The 15,806-nt window shown below is 37.8% G+C and overlaps 1 protein-coding gene across 2 annotated transcripts in view; it reads right to left on the bottom strand.

Moving 5' to 3' along the window:
• CLVS2 (clavesin 2) overlaps positions 1-15,484 on the bottom strand; it is a 75,512-nt gene extending 60,028 nt beyond the window's left edge. The window contains exons 1-3 of one of the 2 annotated variants that reach the window (XM_004613982.2): positions 15,345-15,484; positions 13,945-14,859; positions 2,549-2,723 (exon numbers count right to left, since the gene is read on the bottom strand). In XM_004613982.2, the coding sequence (XP_004614039.1) occupies positions 2,549-2,723; positions 13,945-14,333 (564 nt within the window). In that variant the 5' untranslated portion in view covers positions 14,334-14,859; positions 15,345-15,484. Of the gene's footprint in view, positions 1-2,548; positions 2,724-13,944; positions 14,860-15,291 lie in introns of both variants that reach the window. The other variant, XM_055134559.1, reaches the window with a different exon arrangement.
• Between the last annotated feature and the right edge of the window lie 322 nt (positions 15,485-15,806).

The following is a 15,806-nucleotide window of genomic DNA, read 5'->3' as shown; positions in this document are numbered from 1 at the left end:
CAACAAGGCTACAGTGCTGCCATATTATGATGACTTACCTCTGTCAGCTTTCTTATTATGGCCACTTTGCTAAACTTCTATTAACATAGAATGAAAATCTTTTCCTAAGTGCCTGCTACAGAGGCAGATGTGGGGAGAGGGAGGCAAACTAGGGACATTGATGGGAGGAAATATACACTGGTGAATGGATGGGAGTTGGAACTTTATATAATTGAAACCCAATGATGAACAATTTGTAACTGTGTATCTCACTATGATTCAATAAAAATGGTTTTAAAAAATTAATTCTAGCCACATCTTTGCTTAACTTGATCACTAAAATGAACCCTAACTTATTCAAACATTCACTATCTCATCCCTGCACTCTTTGGGCTTATTTAATTTATTAATCTGAGAAAATGTTACTTGATTAGATTTTTTAGACTCAACTTCTCACACACACACACACATCCAAAAAAAGATACTGAGATCCTGGTATCCATGGATTTATAGCTAATAGAGCTAAAAAAAAAACATCATTGTCATAGATGAACAGAATTAGATTTAATATTTCTGAAATGAAATAGTTTCTTTTGCTTTAAGGTTATAGTCTGCTCTAGAAAACTCATGTTGTTAAGAAAAATTAAGATCTATATTAGTATCAACACACCACACACACACACACACACACACATACACACACACACTGTGGAATTTTTGGCTGTAATGTGGTTAAGTCATTGAGGAGAAAAAACTAATAATTTAGATTTTTGGATCTTCCCCAACAGCCATATCACTATCAGAAATTCCTAAGTGCTGGGGCTGGACTGATAGCACACCGGGTAGGGCGTTTGCCTTGCATTCAGCCAGCCAGGGTTTGATCCCCGGCATCCCATATGGTCCCCCAAGCACCACCAGGAGTAATTCCTGAGTGCAGAGCCAGGAGTAACTCCTGAGCATTGCTGGGTGTGACCCAAAAAGCAAGAAAAAAAAGAAATTCTTTTTTTTTTTTCCTTGTGTCTACTGTCCTTGGGTGTCAGTTTCATATTATGTTATTTTATTTATTTTTTTTTCTCTTTTCTTTTTTCTTTTTTTTTTTTAAATTTATTTATTTTTAATTAGAGAATCACCGTGAGGGTACAGTTACAGATTTATACACTTTTGTGCTTATACTTCCCTCATACAAAGTTTGGGAACCCATCCCTTCACCAGTGCCCATTCTCCACCACCCGTAAACCCAGTGTCCCTCCCACCCTCCCCAATCCCATCTCCCCCCCACCCCACCCTGCCACTGTGGCAAGGCCTTCCCTTCTGTTTTCTCTCTCTAATTAGCTGTTGTGGTTTGCAATAAAGGTGTTGAGTGGCCGCTGTGCTCAGTCTCTAGCCCTCATTCAGCCCGCAACTCCCTTCCCCCACATGGCCTTCGACTACAATGTAGTTGGTGATCGCTTCTCTGAGTTGACCTTTCCCCGGAACGTGAGGCCAGCCTCGAAGCCATGGAGTCAACCTCCTGGTACTTATTTCTACAGTTCTTGGGTGTTAGTCTCCCACTCTGTTATTCTATATACCATAGATGAGTGCAATCTTTCTATGTCTGTCTCTCTAAAAAAAGAAATTCTTAAGTGCTGAGTGGCAGCACAATGAATGTTAGCACAGTGGAAACTGTTATCAAATTTTATTTCTATGCCTAGGTCTAGAGAAAGAGGCGACACTCCTGACTGTGAAGTGTGTGTCTGCAAAGAAGCCATTGTCTTGTCATTATTCCCTAAACATGTCTCAGTACCTTTCTTTCCTCTCAGTACTGAGACTGAATAAGAGAGCATTTATGGGGGCTGGAGCAATAGCACAGCAAGTAGGGCATTTGCCTTGCATGCGGCAGAGCCGGGTTCAATTCCCAGCATCCCATATGTTCCCTCGAGCACCGCTGGGAGTAATTCCTGAGTGCAGAGCCAGGCGTCACGCCTGCGCATCTCGAGTGTGACCCAACCCCTGTCCCCCAAAGAAAAAGAGGATTTTTTCCTGGCTATCAATTGGAAAGTCACATAAAAGGTTGTGTGAGTTAGGGTTGTAGCTCAGAGATAGAATGCTTGACTTACAAGTATGCCGCCCTGAGTTTAATCCTCCTCACTTACAAAATAAAACAAGAAAGAACGATTTTGGGGAATAATCTTGTTCGCTATTTTTGCTTGGTTTTTGGCCACATCCCGCTTGCGCAGGGCTTTTTCCTGTCTCTGTACAGGGAAATACTCCTAGGACCATTGAGGAACTGTGTGAGGGTGCTGGAGATAGAACCTGGTTCAGCCTCATGCAAGGCAAATGTCCTTACCCACTGCAGTATCTCTCCAGCCCCAGGCATTACAGGCTCCCATCTACTTTCACATTTTCACATCTTTCCCATTTTTATAAAATTTCTTTTATATGACTTTCTTTTAATTAATCAGCAATTAATGTAATATTTGTTCTTGAAGTTAAATATTTATTTTAAGTTAGACATTTTGTTGTTCTAACATATTAGATACAAGAAGTCAAAACTGGGGATTAAGAAACTGAATAATTTATAAATCTTTACCTGAAGGCCTTCAATAGCCAATCGTAGCATGCTTGGTGTAAGTTTAGAGGCTTGCTTAAAGGTGAAATTACTCCAGTCTATGATCAAGACAAACCCATTCACTTGAAGCTCAGGATCTTCAATCATGGCTTCTAAGGAAAGTAAGATGGCACGCAAAATATCCACCAATGTATACCTATCAGCAACAAAAAAGAACTTCATTAAATTTGACAACAAATTTTGCAAAATCTATAAAATCTCTAGTAATATAAAAATATCTTGGATTTTTGTCAAAGAATATTTACTTTTATGTACTCAAGAAGCATATAAAATGTTCTACCAAATCAAACTACAATGCTTCTAAAAATTCTAGTTTTCTGCATCCTTTAAAACTTTTCTACCGCACCTTTTTGTGGTTTCTTAAACCTTATTTCAACTAAAAAAAACTATACATGATTCTTTAAAACAGATTAATAATACTCTAGGTAAGCCTGACATTTTACTTCTTCATATTTGAAAATTTTGAGATCAATATTTGTAAGATTTTCAATAAATAAAAACATTATATGGGAAGTCATAGTTTAAAACTTGCAGCAAGTTTTAATTCCTTGTACTGAACTTGTATCATAGAGATAGAATATAAGGAAAGATGGAATAGACAGAAAGAAACCTATGAAAACCAAGGGGAAAGTATAGCTGCCTATTACAATATGATGAATGCTATTAACTTTCAGGGTTGTCTTATTTTTCTGCTTTGTATCTTAGTATAGTGCCTAATACAAAGTAGAAATATAACAAATTCCCTTAATGTTCTTATAAAATGGAACAGAGTACAAAATTTCTACTAGTAAATTATTATACTATCATGAAAAAGTCAGCAAAAAGAAGAAGCCAAATTTAGGAGTTCTTCAGAGGTAAAAAATTGTAAAAATTTAATAATAAGATGTAGAGATTATGGGAGAGAATAAAATGTGACATAAATTCTAGTTTCAGAACCTAAGTGATACATTATTTCATTAAAATCAATAATGCAAAAAAGAAGACATAATTGGAACTGGACTGGAATATGCTATTTAAGGAATCATTAAAATTATGAAATTTATGAAATGTGTCAGTAACCTCAATTTATGATTAGCTGTATCTCAAGAGTTTTCTCCTTAGGCAAATGTTCAGAAAGAGATACAGAGACCTTAGGAAAGAAGTGAGATGAGGATTATGTATTAATAAAAGTCAGCTGCGTTTAAAGAAAGTGTTGGGCTCACCAAGAAGACAGTACCAGAGAGATGTGCAGGAGAAGCTCTGCTTTTCACTTCTAAAAACATTTGGAAGCAAATGAAGAAAGCATGGTAGTTCAAAAAAGAAATTTTAATCAGCAATGAAACTTTAGGTGATTTCTCACTTTCTGTAGGTCTCATTTCCACATCTATAAAATGATTCAAATATAAGAGAATCATTTTTGGATACCAGCATTGACCACCCCAAGGATACAGTGTCATAAGCTCCTGTCTGCCTGTCATAAGGTGTGTACTTGGATATGTCACAGGTATATAAATTGAAGCCTGTTTTCTTATATGAATGAAAGAAAGCAATGGTGATGATCACGGTTTATCTCACTGGTAGTGGCTAGGCAAGTGGAAGAAAGGACCAGAGGGTAGTTGTTGAAGAATTCATTCAGATAAAACCATTTTCACAATGGTAGGTATAGAGATATCACTGTCACCGTCATTGTCATCCCGTTGCTTATTGATTTTCTCAAGCGGGCACCAGTAACATCTCTCATTGTGAGACTTATTGTTACTGTTTTTGGCATATCAAATACGCCACGGGTAGCATGCCAGGCTCTGCCATGGGGCGAGATACTCTCGGTAGCTTGCTGGGCTCTCCAAGAGGGGCGGAGGAATCAAACACAGGTTGGCCGCATGAAAATTGAACACCCTACAGCTGTGCTATCGCTGAAGCCCATAGAGTAGATACTCAACAAATTCTGGTTGTAATATACACACAGCATACTTTTTATTAGAACCACAGACATGGTATACCAGGCAGGTATAATCAGAACTGAAGAATATTTATACATTTTTAGCTTGAAAGTTAGTGATGATCTTTATGAAAGCCTATATTTGCTGTAAATAGCAAAAACCAAGAGAATATTTCTAAGCTATTACAAGCAGGCTGGTTTACAGGCCTAGGGAAACAGCATTCCTCAATGCTTACTGAATATATAAAACAATTAAACTCTTTCAGAACTCTATTATGTATTTGTCTTTAAATTATAATATATTTGTACAGTTAAATGATCTGTCACTTTATAGTGGATTATTTCTTTTTCTACATACAGTAACTTATCTATAAACATAGACAAGAAAGTTAAAGCAAGGTTTTATATAGTTTTGTAAAATATATTTTTTTCTGGTTGAAATGCAAATACCCCTCTAAAATATTACTAAATTTCTAAGATTTATAATAAGATCACACACAAAAATGGAAGTTATCAAGGCCAACAGAGTTTCCATTTATAAAGGTCATTCTTATGTCACCTATGATAATATAAAATAGTTTTTATTCCAAAATAACATTAAGTAAAATTTGAATTTGAAATCAAACTTGGAATAATTATGCATTGTGTGCAGTAAAAATAAATCATGATACTAGGAAGGACTGAAAAGAAGAAGCAATTTAATTTACATACCTGGATTATGATTTTTTAAAACTATCCAAATAAGGAGAATATTGGTACGCATTTCATTATTCAAAAAAAAATAGAATAAGTTCCAGATAAGCAATGAAGGTTTAGAAAATACTCAAAAGCATGTCCAAGTTTCTTAACAATTGTGCTCCAGAAAGTAGAATTAAGTAGTTTTTATATAAATCATATTAATTTTATTTATTTATTTATTTTTGCTTTTTGGGTCACACCTGGAGGTGCACAAGGGTTACTCCTGGCTCTGCACTCAGGAATCGCCCCTGGCGGTGCTCAGGGGACCATCTGAGATGCTGGGAATCGAACTCAGTTTGGCCGCGTGCAAGGCAAATGCCCTACCCGCTGTGCTATCACTCCAGCCCCAATCATATTAATTTTAACATATAAGAAAAATAAAGAAAATATACTAGCTAATTGCATTCAAAGGAAAAGTCAAAAGCACTCTTGATATGCCTGTTCTCTGTGGTCAAGCATGTCACATAACTACCATTAGCAGCTCTGAAGGTTATCCTTAAACAGATTATTATACCATATTGCATTAAGATCTGTGTAATTTATTCCAAAGAAATGAGGCCTTTTAATTAACTTTATCTTTTAGGACTCCCCCATCATTCTTTGAATTTATTTTTAACTGTTGAAATACAAATAAGATTTTACTTCAGTAAACCACTTGTTCATATTTGAGGTTTACACCTCAGTCACTGAAACTCCATCATTGCTATTCTTCCTTTGTTGGAAGAAAGCCATAAATAACAAACTAGCACATTAATGCATCTCCTGACTTCTGATTGTGCTTCCCAGAATAGCATTAAGTTAAGCCTGAATCTGAAATCAACTTGGAGATGATGATGCATAGCATGTAGTAAGAAGAATAATGATTCCAGTAAGAAATTTTACAATAGGGACTCTAGATAATGTGTATCATGGCTCTTAAAAAAATCAAAGCCACTATAATATAAAAACTATGTGGAGAAGAGTTTAACACACTATCTCCTGAAGAGCAAGTTTCTCCTTTATCTGGCCATGCAAGTCTTAGGGGGCTCTCTCGTATACGTTTTTCTCCAGTAGTTCACAGGCATCCTTTAACAGAGCTTACAATATGTCCAAAGAGAAACCTACATCGCAAGTCGGTCATTTTCCCCCTATACTCTCTAACCCTTTCCTTCAGTCTGTTAAGAAGAAAAGAATTGGCATCTTGGCATAAAATTTTAGCAGCACAACAGCAAGCAATTTCCCTTTGTCGCTAAATCAATCAGCCATTATTAAATTCTTCATTAAGGCTGCCCCACCCTTCAGTTTTCATTAAGCCATGTTTTCTAATGTCTCAAGCACTTTTCATTAGAAAGGTGCTAGGGGAAGAGACAGGGAGAAGAATTTACTTTGTAAGTGCCACAGGGTATCATTAGTTCTAAATGTGATGAACCTAAGTGTTTTGTGTTACCTGATTGGCAATAACAGCAATATTCTGTGTAATGATTTAACATTTCCACAACAATTTTATAAACATTATCTTAATTTCAAAACAAACTCAAAATCTCTGTTAGTTTTTTTTTACTATTATCTTGGAAATGAATACATAGATGATGTCTCTGAGAATTTTATACATTAAGACACAGATTTCAGAGATTGAAATCGTTTGTCTGACCCAACGACAAAGAAGAGTGCTTATCAGATAAGCTAGTCTTCTAGATACAATACAAACCAGTTCTCTCTACTTTTTAGAGTGTTTAAACCTTGAACATAGTTTGAACATCTGTTCTTCTTTATCATAATTCAGTAGCATAATGTGTGTCTGAAGATAGATCATAGAGTCAGTACAAACATGGACCCGTGCCAAATACTAGATCAGCTCCAACCTGACCCAGAAGGGGTCTTTGGACAAGGAGCAGTAACAAGACAAGACTTAATTGTTGAACTGGAAAGAAGCTTAGATTTACAAATTCTAGAGAAAATAATAGACTCGAAAAGCTTCGTCTGTCTGGCTTAGTGTCACTGAGCTATAGAAAATTAATTGTTACAGCCTTGCATAAATTTTATTGTGAAGAAAAAAATAGGTGGACGACAACAGAATCATCAGCAATGAAACATCTAAAGGAAAAGGTTTCTTTGAGGGGGAAGGGGAAGGTTTAAAAATATGTACCAACAGATATTTGATAAATAAAATTAACTAAAATATAATTTAAAACAAAACAGGGCAGAATTGTGCTGGAAAATATAAACATATCAAAAATAAAATTCTTTAAGACAGAATAAGCAAAGGTTTCATTAGTATAATTTTTACCTTTAGATGACTTTTTCTATTAACAGCATTTCACTGAACTTTGTATATTTTATGTTTACTGGTTTCTAATCCTTAGGTTGAAATTTTATAATTAGGAGAGCTTTTTTGATACAATTTTACTTAATTATTTCCCTCAGAAATGGTAGGAACTCTCTCTCTCCACACACACACACACACACACACACACACACACACACGCGCACGCACGCACGCACACCATAAAGTGTGACTAATTCTTAATAAACTTGCAAGTTGTGTGGCTGTGTATGAAATATTAAAATGATCTGTGTACTCATCTGCAAAATAGGGATATTAGCAGGACTACCACACATCAGAGTGTTTATATGGAATAAACATTTTGAAGTGCTTAGAAGAGGATCTTACACAAAACACATATCAGAGGTATTTTAAATCAATGAATGAACATACTAATTAAAACATTAAAAAATAAAAAACTGGGACTGGAGTGATAGCACAGTGGGTAGGGCGTTTGCCTTGCATGCGGCCGACCCGGGTTCGATTCCCAGCATCCCATATGGTCCCCTGAGCACCGCCAGGAGTAATTCCTGAGTGCAGAGCCAGGAGTAACCCCTGTGCATCGCCTGGTGTGACCAAAAAAGCAAAAATAAATAAATAAATAAATAAATTTTAAAAACTGAAAATAGAAAGCTGGTGTTCTCTCTACAATGTGTGTTTCAAGGGACCAAGGGACTAGTCTACAGACCTATAAAGGTTGACAATCACTTCCCTACATGGCATCTTGGGTAGTCAGCAGCTGTCTTTCTGCCCTCTACTCCAACACTGATGACCTGTACCCCAACTGATCATTTCAAACCTCTGCTAGTTATTCTTCTTTTCATGTCTTTCTTCCCAGAGGATGTGTGGCTCAAAGACTTTGTCTCTGTCACATGTCTTAATCTTCCTCTTAAGGTTACTAGTTTCTACCTACCTACATATCAGACATATTACTAAAGTGTGCTTTTAGAAGTTGGATTTGACTTAAGTACTATCCATTTAGTTATTTAATGTCAGAAGGATTCAATGCACAGGAATATCCTTTCCTCCATTTCAAAAATTCCACTTAATATATTAATGAAATATATGTAGGTGTCCTCAGTGACTTAAAAGATCCCATTTTCTGTGCATGCCAGAATGAAGGAAATGTTGTAATTTACTAAGAATAACGTGTTAATTTGCTAACCATTGGCTCACATTTTGAACTAGCTTTAAATTTATTTTGAGGCACACTTCATTGTATCATAGTAACCTCAAATTATTTACTTCTCTCCAACTTTGTTGAAAGTCACATGTTTGAAATATGAAAATAGTCTTGTCAGGGCCTAACCCAACCAATAACCTTCTAAAGACTGATACTCTTGACTTTTGTTGTTATTTCAGGAATGTTTCACTAATTTCTGCATGATTGTCCCAGTTTTTATAGATTGACCTATTTTTAAGAGTTTTGTTCTAATATTTTCTAATATTTGATAACATTTCTCAGGTCAGTATTTTGTATCTCCCATTTTCTATGCTATAAACCAAAGACACAGTTTGAAATAACCTGCAATTACCAGAGTACTCATTAAACCAAAACTTTCCTATAAAGAAACATTAACAAAGTTCTTCTAAGAAAGAAATTCCATGGAATCCATAGCTACTATGTCTATTGTGATCCTAATCTTAATATCTGCCATAACATAGATATCAATGTTTCAATATTTTCTCATAAATATCCTTTACTTTGCACTATACATGAGACTATAAAGAAAAATGTTGCTAAATACTTGGTTTTTTACATAATTGGAGACTTTTTTAAAGTTTTGAAACTCAGAACAAAGCACTAAGTCTCCTTTTTCTATTTAGTTTTATTGAGATTATTTTATGAGTGTTTCTTTCCAATCATCTAGGTGATTTCCTTTGACTATCTAAATCTATTCCAACGTACTTTATTTTATCTTCTGTCCTTTTTATTTTATTTTTGTACACTTCCACAGGACTGGAGCAATAGCACAGCAGGTAGGGCATTTGCCTTGCATGCGGCCGACCCAGGTTTGATTCCTCCGTTCCTCTCGGAGAGCCCGGCAAGCTACTGAGAGTATCTCACCCTCACGGCAGAGCCTGGCAAGCTACCGGAGGTGTATTTGATATACCAAAAACGGTAACAACAAGTCTCACAATGAAGGCATTATGGTGCCCGCTCGAGCAAATCGATGAATAACGGGATGACAGTGCTACAGTGCTACACTTACAAATAAAAGTTTGAATTAAAGTGAAACTGTATACAGCACACTATTTTTTTACTAACATTACATAAACTTTTATTTTAAAAATATGCCATATTATTTTCACAAATGAAACATAATCATAATACAAACTGAAACTAATAAATGACCATTTGCATCATAACTTTTAATTCAAAAAGTGACAGAGTAAGGACAAACAAGCTGACATTAAAGATGTTTTTGGAAAATTCCACAATAAGATAGGGGATCACTTCTCGGTCTTTTGGCTAAGATCAAGTGAAGATAGAGGATCATAACAATGTCTGACCAGTCTACCCCATCCAGAACTTCAATACTCTAAGTGATAATCAATGTCCATTATAACAAGCGAAACAGAGCCAGACAGTCAATGCTTTCTGAATTGTCATTATTCTAAAAACCATTTTCTTAGCTTGAACTAATTATTTTCTAATAGTTATCAGTCTGATTTCAGAAAAATGCATGTTTTAGTGTACTAAATTATATGGAACTACTTTAAAAATCTAAAAAGTCAAAATACTATTTGCAGGCTAGATGACAACTTAGAGCTTAGCTATTAGAATACTCAAGATCATTATGTTTCAGATGACACCAGTTATTCATGAGTATTCATAATTATGTGCCAGTAGGTCTAAAGTAGAAAGACCTCATTCCCTGCCCTAGAAGAATAGATTTTAATTTCAAAATTTCTCTTTGTAAAAGTAGTGGTATCTCTTCACCCTCATAATCTATTATCCTCTTACTCTATTGTTTAGATCAGGTGGACAATTCTAAGACATCTTCTGACACTTAAGAAAGGCACTATCAATCCATAAATACAGCATGTTCTACATGGGGACTACATCTCCCAGTGATCAGTGATGTGGTAAAACAATTCAGTTGTTTTAACTTTGAAGAATTTAGATAAAATGGTGTGAATTTTTTCTAGCTATAGTCTATTCAGTAAGTGCAATAAGTAGTCTAAGCCTGTTCCAGTCTTTTAAAAATATACCACAGACAACAAACGAAAGTCATTTTTGGCATTTTAGGATTTCAATGTTTTTAGATTGCTAGAAGATGGCATACTGTAAAACATTACGATTTTACTTTTACATCCCCAAAGATTCCATGACTCTTGTAAAGAACTGGAGGTCGACCAAATTTTTACAATAATGTAAAATTGACCCAGAGAACACTGCAGTAGAGATGCTGTTTTATTTATAGCCACCATCTCACACACTTTTATTGCTTTTAGTCTCCTGAGGAGCACAGACAACAGACAATTTAATATAGGAGGAAATATAGTTCAGGCATCTTACTATTAGAACTCTTTTAGTACATAGTTCAATTCAATGCTGATATATATTAATAATTAACTAATTTTCACTGTTATAAATATAATAATGATATCATAAGTTTTCATCTTTTTATACAGATAACTATTTTAGATGTCTTCAGAAAGCTTTCTTAATTATTTTTAAAATATTGTTTTTTGTTTGGAAGTTGGGAACACCTCTTTTTTTTTCAATTAAAGGGGAGTATTTTCTTCTGCTTCATTTCTGTAATTACCTTTACATTCCCTTACAATTACCCCCTACTGCACCTTTACAACAATGTCCTAGTTTCCTAAATGTCAGGTAATTCCCTGAACAATTCAAGGAATACGGCCAGAATCATAATCAGATGTTAGTTTCCTCGGGATACCCATATTGATGTGGAATGATTGGATCAGAACAGGAAGGGAACAGCAGATTCACAGGGAAAAGAAGGGAGAAGAAGCACAGACTTCAGCACGTGGTAAACCCACTTAACATAGCAATTGTAGGGTAAAAATCTAGGGAAGGTAATAGAGACTATAGGGGTCAAATCATTTCATCCTCAAGTCTGCAAAGTAAAGGAAAGAAATTTAAGCCAAATATAGGAACAAGGGTATACTAGGTACATCCAAAAAGGCAGCCATTGTTTAGATCCTCTGGTAGGGCAGATGTTCTTATGCATGTGACCCAAAGGTTATGATAAAGGTTATGGAGAATGACAAGAGAATAAGCCTGTTAAACAATTATTCTTATCATTGTATACATGTAGATTGGGATGGAAGGCAGAAAAGAAGCAGCCAAGAAGCTGTTTTAGGTACACAGAAGAAAATTCGACTAAATTGTAAACAATGTCTAATTAGTATACCTTTTGAGCTTATTATATAAATTACTGATGATAACTTTTTACTTCCAACTATAGAAACAATTCACGAGCATCACTCTATAAGTCCTGATTATAGACATAGTAGCTTATCTTTAATTTCATTTTTATAAAATTTTAATATTTAAGATTCTGTGTGGACTAAAACAAAAACAGTATATATAAAAATGGATAACTTTCCACCCATTTTAGATTTCCAGAGATAGATTTTGATTCTTGATAGCCAAACTTTTTATGAAAGCATGCAATGAAAACAAAACATTTCTTTAGTAAATTCAGAATAATCATCTCTCCATATACATTCTATAAGTGACTTTCAAGTTTCTGCAGTTCTGTGAATATTAATTCACCTGTAGAAATAAATAAATATAGGTCAGATGTACTTTTATGTTTCTCCAAATGAAATTTGCCTTCCTAATGTCATCTTTAACAGACTTCTGGACATACTCAGTTATACAATTGTTACAGCTCCTGTTTGACTATAGCCAGATAAATATAAAGCTTCAATCTAGTTGCTATGAGTATTACAGTAAGCAGGTTAGTTAGACATGAGCAGACTTCCTGTAGTACATAAAATATCAGGTTCTTAAACAGAACTATTTTCAGTTGTGATAGTCATAAAAACTGGTTTGCATGACTCTGCATCATACCTGAGATGAATTATATTTTCAAGAATCAAAATGAATCAAAAGATGCATTTTATATTTCTACAAACTTTTCTGCCTGATGAAAAGGAAATTAAGAACTTTCACTGCTTACTTTGAACTAATCCAAGTAAGCAAAATAGTTCCTTGCTTCCTGTGAGTTTCTTAGTTTTATGTTGGGATAGTGCAAGGAGTAGTTTGCCCTTATATTTGCCACCAAAAAAAAAAAAAAAGAGTAGCTCTCGAAAATGAAAGGATAACACTGAACAACTGAAGAGAAAAATTGTTAAAATATTAATTTACATTTTAAGATGCCTTGACCTTGAAAAACCTATCTAGCTCTCTATATGATTTCTCAGATACTAAATGCCTTTTAAAATTGCACCAGAGATAGTGACATCAAAAGTCACCATTCACAGAATTAAAAATACACTAATGTTTTTAATAACCACATTCATAGCTTTAGTAACATATTTAAGTTCCCAGTAATAATACATTAGGCTGAAAACGCCTTATAAAAGTCTCTTATACTTTTTGTCTCATTTAGTCTAAGGAAATAACTGATTCAGAAGAGTCACCATCATTTCCTATTATCACACAGATGAAATAAGAATATTTCTTCTCTATCAAAAAGCAAAAACATTTTAAAAGTACCAGTGGATGCGCCTGAACATTCCCACTTTCGTCCCAAAGATGAAAATCACATCAGACAGGAAACACATTCTTTAGATTAGTGACAGGTGTAGAACAAGCACACCAGTCAGCCTTCATTTCTAGTGTCACAAGGCAAGCTCAGTGACAGAGGATACAACTCTTCCTTTTCATTGCAGTGACACACATCACATCATACCGTCATCTACACATCACCAAGCACAAAAGTTCTCAAACAATGAAATTACTTGATCTTGGTTGAAAGCCAGGCTATGCTTGAAGTGTAAACCTCACTACGAAAACGCAGGGTAATGGTTATAACAGTGACGCTCGGGCAGATGAATCTACTTTAAAAATTTCCTTAGGAGAAAAAGTTCTGGCCATTCTCACATTTTTCACACAAAACAGTAAACTTAGGAAATAAAATGTAGCATCTTAGTTTAGAAATGAAACAACCTGATTGGCCACAATTATACCTTGTAGCAGCCATTGGGGGCTTTGGTAGGTTTCCAAGGTAAAATTGAAAGTCTTTTACCACTCCCTACTCAGGGTACCTACAAAATTCATTTCCCATTACCGTTTTCTTCCTTTCCCTGCCAAATAAAACCGTCCAGCTGCAAAATTAGGACATGATTTAAAACCTAAGATTCTGGAAAATGGGAGAGTAAAAGAATCCCTAGTAGAAATGGGGGTTTAGAATTTACCTGTTCTGGTCCCAATTGGCAGCAAAAAGGACTAAAATCTTCCTGCCATAGTGGTCCAGATTGGCCAGGCCCCCGGGAAAGCCATCCTTCAGTGCCTGCTTGATGCCAGGGTCAGTGGCCTTGAAGCTTTTGAACATGTCCAGGTTCTGCTGCCGGTACTCAAAGTACTGTGCCAGGAGGCGGAAGGCCTCGAAGTGATGAAACTTCCTGGCCCGCAAGAACCGTAAGATGAAGGCATCATCTGTGCGCAGAAAGCCAATGTCCGGCCTGGTAATGACCATATCCCTCACCTCCTGGATGTCCTGGTGCAAGGTGTCTGGGTTCTCATTGAGCTCCAGGCGAGCCTTCTCCAGGGTCTCTGGAGAGAGACCGGCTTGTAAATGAGTCATTGTTCTGCTGACTCTGGAGCCTTCCGGTCCTCCTGCTGACTGTCCCAACAAACCACCACGCTCTGGCCTCCAAACCCCGGGCTACAGCCGGGTTCCTCTTCTGCGCAGGAAATGGTTTGTCTTGGTGTCCAGTCAAGTACCCTGTTGCTCCAGCTTTCCAGCAGCTTTTCTGGGAAGGCTATAAACTTCGTTCCCCAGCCCCTAAAGAAACACAACGCCTGACTTTGGTTCCCTCTTCCCTGGCTTCGAAAAAAGGATGCCGTCAGCCCAGTTCTCCACTTCTCGTCCTTTCTCTCACCTAACAGAACACTCGGACTCCCAACCAGCACGGGTGTTGGCGCTCCTGGCGCGGTCCTCTTCTCTTCCAGGCTGGAACAAAAACAACCCCCACGCACATCTCAGCCCCAGCGCTGCGAGGCTTCTGCGGGCCCGACTGAAGGCTGAGCCTGCCAGGGATAGCGATGGGAATTCTGATTAATAATAAGGTGGCTCTCCAGCGCTGCGCTCCAGGGCGGGGAGAGGGAATCTTGGCCAGAAAGAAAAAGAAAAGAGGAAAGAAAGCTTTATTTCTCCTTCTGCTTATCCAAAGATGCTATTTAAAAAAAAAAAAAAATTAAAGGCATTGGTGAGATTTAATTGGAAACAATTAGGATCTAATTAGATTGGAGACTGCCGATCACGCACATTCTTGCCTGCCCTCTTAGCTGCGCCGTGATCTCATAAGGGCACCGGGAGCTTTTGGGGGTGGCGATGGCACCAGCGTGGGCGCCCCCCGAACCCCACCCCCAACTTCTTCCTCCCTCTAAACCCCTTTATTTCAAAGGACTGGCCGCCGGGTGGGGGTGGGGGTAGGGGCGATCGCTCCGGATACTACATCTCCAAAGCTCCAGGGATGGGGGGAGGGAGGGGGAGGAGAGAGGAAGGAAGATGGGGCGCAAGGGGATGAAATGATCTTTACCTTTTTCTACCAAGCCCCAAAGCGGGAGAAAAGAAAGAGCAACCGGCTCCTACCAGCACAAGCCGGAGGCGGGGACGCTAAGCAATGCGGCACTCCTCGGCATCCATCAGCTTCGGCAGCGACGGCAGCATCAACTCCTCTTGGTGGGATGGAGCGAGCAGAGAAAGGGGGCGGCAGCTGGGACCCGGGCCGAAGACCACCTGGGTGGCAACCTTGGCCGCATCGTCCGCTGCCTCTTCCAGTAGGCGGGGGTGCGGGGGACCTAGAGGGGAGAGGAGACTGGGGGCCCCCTCCCCGCTGTCACGGGTCCACCCCCGGGGCCCTGCCGCGCTCGCCTCGGGGAAAGGAGAAGAGAGGGAAGCGGGACTCCTGGGCCTGGGTGGCAAAGGCCACGGAGGCGGCTGCCGCCTTTGTGCGCCCCGAGCGGCCCGGGCCGAGGCGGCGGGGCTCCGGCCCGTCTCGGGGCGCGCACGGGCGGCGGGAGTCAGGTGCGCCTCTCCCGGCGGCGGCTGCGG

Source organism: Sorex araneus, chromosome 4 (assembly GCF_027595985.1).
Source record: "Sorex araneus isolate mSorAra2 chromosome 4, mSorAra2.pri, whole genome shotgun sequence".
Taxonomy (NCBI): domain Eukaryota; kingdom Metazoa; phylum Chordata; class Mammalia; order Eulipotyphla; family Soricidae; genus Sorex; species Sorex araneus.
This window is presented reverse-complemented; position numbering and strand designations above follow the sequence as displayed.